We start from the raw sequence: 6,054 nt of genomic DNA, 5'->3' as shown, positions 1-6,054 counted from the left end.
TCACTGGAACCACCAGGGAAGTTTGCCTCACTCAATTTAAGTCATCACTGAACATCACCTCAGGGAAGCTTCTTACACCTATCACTCATTTCCAGAACTTTCTCTGTGAGGAGTTGACATGGCGCTGGCCAGCCTTTGAGAGGCGTGCTTGTGCAGTGGCCCTTGTCTGGCCTCTGGGAACCTGGATTTCAGCAGGGTTCTTGCTGCTCCCTGAAATAATGGCTGTTGTGTCTACACTGTGCAAACCATATTGTTTATGCTGAAGACCTGCTTTCTTTCCGGATACTGAGTCTGTGGTGAACTTCTCTGCAGACAGCATTTCACTGTTGCATGACTGCACCCAGCTTGGGGGCCCCACTGGGGAGAGGGCTCTGGGAAGCTTTCGTCTGGACTTAGCCCCACATACCTTTTTTCTTTGCTGATTTTGCTTCATAGGTAACAGTGCCTGCAATGCGGGAGAACTGGGTTCAATCCCTTTATCAGGAAAATTCCCTGGAGAAGGGCATGGCAACCCACTGCAGTGTTCTTGCCTGGAGAATTCCATGGACAGAGGAGCCTGGTGGTCTAGTCCATGGGGTCACAAAGAGTCAGACATGACTGAGAGACATTTTGCTTCATAACCTTGATAATAAATCGCAGCTGGGAATACGGCTGGCGCCTGAGTCCTGAGTCCTCCTAGCAAATCCTGAAACATGGGAGTGATCTCAGGGGCCCCGACATACTCTTTTCTCCTTAGAACTTGTTGCCACTGACCATCTTATCGCATTTATTTATCTTGCTTATTGTCCACTCCCCACCCCCTCCTCCATCCACGGCCCACCCTCACCTGCTCAGTCTCTGCAGGAGCCCAGCATCACCGACACAGACCCACAGCAGAGGCAGAATATTTGCTCAACAACTGTAACAGTTTTATTTCCAAAGCTGGAGTCCCTCCCTGGTCTTGACGTGGGAAGGGGGCCTTTGGCCAGAGCCGAGTGGGACCGGGGTGAACAGAGGCGGCTAGCTCAAGAGGCTGGGGGCTCTCGCGAAGCCACCTCACACGGGTTCCATCTGCAGCTCCTCCCCGTCCACAGCCTCCATCTGGTGGAAGGCGGCATGGGAGCCGATGACTACGAGAGTGGCTCCTGCAGGAAAATGGGCAGTTCAGGGCCTGGTGGCCTCACCAGGCCCCCACTGCCCACACTGCTGCCCAGACCCTGTACTCACCCAGGACCCAGAAGACGGCGGAGCCCGCGCCAGCCAGCCAGAAGAAGGGAAAGGAGACGCCCCCGGCCAGAGCATACTGATGGGCGGGGCTCACCTCCCGGCCTGCAGGGCAGAGGGCATTGGGGCAGCTGTTCTGACTCGTGCCTCCTCCCAGAGTAACCCCTGATGCTCCCCCAAACCTCGCAAGCTCTGGGAGTCTCAGGGTCTAATCTAAATTTGTGCTAAGGCCCTCCAGCCCTTGGCCCTACCCACTGACCGTGGGAACAGAGTGCCTTCCTCAGCCCCCTGCCCTCTGCCCTTCAACCCCACTTCTGCTAGGAAGCTCCCAGCCTCCTTCTCCTGACTAGTTCTCCTGCTCCAACCTGCACTAGTGCAGATCTGGAACCTCCGACTGGCAGCCCAAGAGCCAAATCTGACCTGGGGATGTGTCTTTTGAGTCTGCACATTATTCCATCAGAATTTGGTTTGTGGCTGCCAGAAAAACTGGGTAATTTCACATAACAATAGGCCGGCCCTCTGCATCCACAGATGGAAACCCGTGGATCGCTGTACTACATCATTTTTCATAAGGGACTTGAGCATTGGTGGACGTTGCCAGCCATGGGGCTCCTGGAACAACCCCCTATGGACACCAAGGGGCAGCTGTACAGATGTCTGGCTTCTCGTGGTGGATTGGAAGGTTGGATCTGCAGGTACTGGTGGCAGCTGTGGCTGAAGCCAAGTCGTGTCTATACTCCAAGCGCTCCCTCCATGCCCTGGGCTAGCCCGGCGCGCCCCTCCACCCAGCCTACCTACGTGACCGGCAGGCTTCTGAAGCATTCTGTCTTAGGTCTACCTGTTCATCTGAGCCCAATTCCCCCTTAGCCCCACTCCAAAGTCCTTGAGCATCCCCTAGTTGGGAACTCAGAGCCCTCTGTTTTATTTTTAAATCTTCTGCCAGCACCACACATAATGTGTGACTTAGTTCCCTGATGGGGGATGGAACCCATGCCCCCTGCGTTGGAAGCATGGTCTTAACCACTGAACCACCAGGGAAGTCCTCAGGCTTGTCTTTCTTCTCAGTGGTGTTTCCGGTGTCAATCTGGGACCACCTGAGCCACAGGGCTCAGCCTCCCTCTCAGAAATCCCAAGATTTCCACTTCCTCCCCAGGAAGCAGGAAAGGGGGAGCACGGATATAGGCCAGTGGGAAGTCGCCACCTGGTGGCCGATGGGGGTACGTGCAGCTGACGTTAGCAGGAGGTTAGGCAGAAGGGAGAGTGAAGGAGGTTTAAGGAGTCAGACGGAGGTGGGTTCTGGAGTATCTTCTAGACTTGGGGGATAGCAACTTGGGGGCGCTGAGAGTGGGTGGGAGCATCAGGTGTGTCTGAGACTTTAAGGGACCGAGTTTGGGGGAATCTAGTGTAGATAGAGGCTTGGGCAGACATGGATTCGAAAGGACTTGGGTTTGGTGTCAAAAGGTTTGCGTTCCAAGAGACCAGGATGTGAACAGTCTGGGCAAGGGATTTCTCACCGAACAGCACAAACTTGGACTGCAACGTGCGCAGATAGAGGATGTAACAGGCGCCAAAGAAGACAGCCAGGGCCACCAGCAGCATGGGAGACGTCGCCCTGGAAGGGGGCAGGGAGCCGTGTGTCAGGGAGCCGGGGCTAGGCCCGACAAGGAGGCCCTGACCTTCCCATCGGCGGATGGCAGGCGATCCGCTTGGGGCCGGGGAAGTCTAGGTCACATTTGGTCACACTGTATCCTGGCCAGGTTGATGGGGGAACTAGGGACCTGGCCCTTCGGTGAAAACTTCCGGCAGAACATCCCATGGGAATGGGGCCCGGGCAGTGAGAGGTGGGGCCGGATGCTGAGGGCGCGGTCGGCCAGAGCGGGCCACGCAGCCTGGAGGGGGTGGGGACCGGGGCGCCGACGGGCCGAAGAGGCACTCACACACAGTACAGGATGAGGCCCAGAAACACGAACACATAGTTGCTCTGGTAGTACTCCACGTTGCGTACGAGGCGCTGGCACAGCTCGCCCAGGTTGCGGGGCCGCGAGAAGCGCCGCTGGTCCACGAAGGAGCCCCAGGACCGGATGGTCGCACGGCGCCGCTCCAGCCACTCGCGGCCCGCGCCAGATGGAATCAGTTTCGGCAGCAGGGTCCTGATGGGTGAGGGGTCACGTCAGCGATCGACCGACCGGGATGGAGTCCGGACCCTCCAGCAAGAAGAGGACCGAGGGGGGCCGGACTCCGGGGTTCTGGGGTGGATAATGGTCCCAGGCTCCTGGATCTCAGGGGAGAAAGGGGCTGAGGGTCCAGGCTCCAGAGTCCTCGAAGAGGACAACAGAGGCCCAAACTCTTATGTCTAGAGGCCGGGATTCCTAGGACCCCCCAGGGGGGAGGGGTCGGGGGACCAGGACTCCCGGGTCTCGGTTGCTCACGCGGCGCTCAGTCCTTCCGCCTCGGCATCCTTCTGCTGGTCCTTCTCGGCCGCCATGTCTGTGTTGTCTGGGGAAGAACTAAGGAGCCCAGGGCTCTGCAGACCCCGCGGGCCCCGCCCGAGAACGGCCTCACCCAGCAGAGCTGGAGCGGACGTGTAGTCGTTCTGGAGCCGCTGGGGAACGGTAGTTCTGCTGCCGAGCATTGTGGGAGTTGTAGTCCTGATGGTGCCGGGGAGACTGGGCACCATGATGGTGGCATGACTCGCGAAGCACTTTGGGAGTTGTAGTCGTGTAAAAAGAACCAAGCGCCCCTCTGGGCATTGTGGGAGTTGTAGTTTCCGAATTAGGATTTGTGGAGTCCGGGAAGGTGGGTTATCAGGAGTCAGGGCGTTAGGCAAGCTCTAAAGGCAAGAAGACGCTGTGTACTCCCCCGTGCAGGCTACAACCGGGACCGTGTAGAGCTGTCATTCTGTCTCTAGGAGGTATAAAAAAACACTTAATAAAACACTCAGATGTTCTGATTCAGCAGATCTAGGGTGAGACCCTTCATCCGTGTTTATAACAAGTTTCTAGGTGATGTTGATGCTTCTGGTGATGCTCCATGGCCCACATTTTGAATAGCGAGACTGTAAAGAATTAGTGGGAGTCTATTCCTTCCTTCTTTAACAGGCTAGTGATGGGACCATAGTTGCTGGAGGGGTGTCTAAGGTGGGGAGCAAAGCTCCACCCCCACCTTTGGGCTCCCAAGGATGAATGGGTTAGGATTAGGGACCTAGGCATGCCCCTGCCTTGGTTAGGGTGAAGGGAAGTGGGAGGAAAGGTTGAGATTTTATTTTTTCATATATCATTTTTTTGTCCAGTTTTATTGAAGGGGTGAGAATTTTTTAAAGATGTAGATGTCATAACGAAAAGAGCTGGGATTCTGGGGTCAGAGGTCAAACTTCAAGCTGTGTTGAGCTCATCACCTCCCTGAACCTCAGTGTCTTCATCTGGACAGTGAAGATCCTGGGAGTACCACACTCATGGGATTGAGATTGGGTTGAATGATCCATGTAAAGTGCTTGAAAGAGTCTTGATATTTCATAATTGTTTGATAAACAATAGTCCATGCTATTGCCACTACATTATCATGGCTGTTATAATTATTTCTAGAGTTCAGCCTTCTAAAAAATTTTTAAAATGTTATTTGTTTATTTTTGGCTATATCAAGTCTTAGTTACAACACATGGTGCTTAGTTACTTTGTGGCATGTGGGATCTTGGTTCCCAGACCAGGGATTGAACCCAGGTCCCCTGCATTGCAAGGTGGATTTTTAAACACTATATCACCAGGGAAGTCCCAGCCTTCTCACTGGCCCCTTGGATGTCCCAAAGAGTGGCTGGTGTCTGAGACATGGGCCTTTCTTTCCCCTGCTTCCAAGAATCTTAGCTCTATCAATCTTTGCCCCTGCTGCAGGGTGAGTTGTAGAAAACCAGCTGGAGTTCTAAGGGGGTGCACCAGAATGGCCTCAAGAAATGTGTAGAAGTTTCGGGAAGCCTGGGCTCCCTTACACAGACTGAGAACCTCATTTTCCGAGGCTGGGTGGGGCTAAAGGAGAATACCCAGTGAGATATTTGGTGGCTCAGATGGTAAAGAATCTGCCTGCAATGCGGGAGAATTGGGTTCGATCCCTGGGTCGGGAAGATCTCCTGGAGATGGGAATGGCTACCCACTCTAGTTTTCTTGCCTGGAGAATTCCATGGACAGAGGATCCTTACAGGCTACAGTCCATGGGGTCGAGTAAGCAACTGACATTTTCACTTTTCCTCTTTGTCAGCCCCAGGCTTTTAGTAGAAGCTTGTTCAGGCTTCCCAAGCTGGGCTTCAGGAAATTGGGGTAGGGGGTTTCCTGTGAGTCCACAGTTAGTCCAGAGCATTAACAGGGGAGCAGCCACCTGATTTCAACGTAATGGGAGCAGTGGAGGTAACTGGAAGAGCCCCCAAGCGAAAGATGAGTCTTGAGGAGCCGAGGGCTGGAGGCAGAGACCCAGCCACCTTCTTCCAGGGCCAACCTTGGGGAAATGGGATTTGACTTTTGTTATGAGAGCTCTGGGGCTTCCTCATACAACACAAATAAAAGCCATTCACTCATAACTCATGTTTGTGTTCCTGTGAGTACTTGCTCTGAGCAGAGGACATAACAAGCAAAGCCCTGGAGGTGTCAAAAAGCATGGGCTGTGGACGGTGGGGTTGAGAGGCAAGGACATTGTGGGGAGGGACCTCAGTGCGGCAGGTGGGGACTTGACATAAGGACAATGGGAAGGAGGAGCCCCCTGAAACGGGACTGTGGGAGGAAGCCCTAAGGCGGAGATATTGTGAGAGATGGGAAGATCCCCGAGACAGGGGGATGAGGGGAGACCAGGGAAAACCGGCCTATGGCAAGC

General features: G+C 54.5%; 1 protein-coding gene across 1 annotated transcript; it reads right to left on the bottom strand.

Annotated features, from left to right (window-relative positions):
* Positions 1-1,035: 1,035 nt before the first annotated feature.
* Positions 1,036-3,688, bottom strand: RABAC1 (Rab acceptor 1). The gene is made up of 5 exons (NM_001161869.1): positions 3,633-3,688; positions 3,141-3,353; positions 2,718-2,815; positions 1,207-1,308; positions 1,036-1,124 (listed from the first exon to the last, which is right to left on the bottom strand). Exons 1-5 carry the CDS (start codon positions 3,686-3,688, stop codon positions 1,036-1,038), a joined length of 558 nt encoding a protein of 185 aa, NP_001155341.1.
* Between the last annotated feature and the right edge of the window lie 2,366 nt (positions 3,689-6,054).

This window comes from Ovis aries, chromosome 14 (genome assembly GCF_016772045.2).
Source record: "Ovis aries strain OAR_USU_Benz2616 breed Rambouillet chromosome 14, ARS-UI_Ramb_v3.0, whole genome shotgun sequence".
Taxonomy (NCBI): domain Eukaryota; kingdom Metazoa; phylum Chordata; class Mammalia; order Artiodactyla; family Bovidae; genus Ovis; species Ovis aries.
Note: the sequence above shows the minus strand (reverse complement) of the source record. Positions and strands in the feature narration are given on the sequence as shown.

Excerpts from the sequence above, each read along its gene's own strand:
- RABAC1 (NM_001161869.1), bottom strand. The coding sequence starts at position 3,688 with ATGGCGGCCGAGAAGGACCAGCAGAAGGATGCCGAGGCGGAAGGACTG. Across the intron at positions 3,354-3,632 it reads GCGGAAGGACTGAGCGCCGC|GACCCTGCTGCCGAAACTGA; the intron begins GTGAGCAACCGA and ends CTCACCCATCAG. Across the intron at positions 1,125-1,206 it reads CGCCGTCTTCTGGGTCCTGG|GAGCCACTCTCGTAGTCATC; the intron begins GTGAGTACAGGG and ends ATTTTCCTGCAG.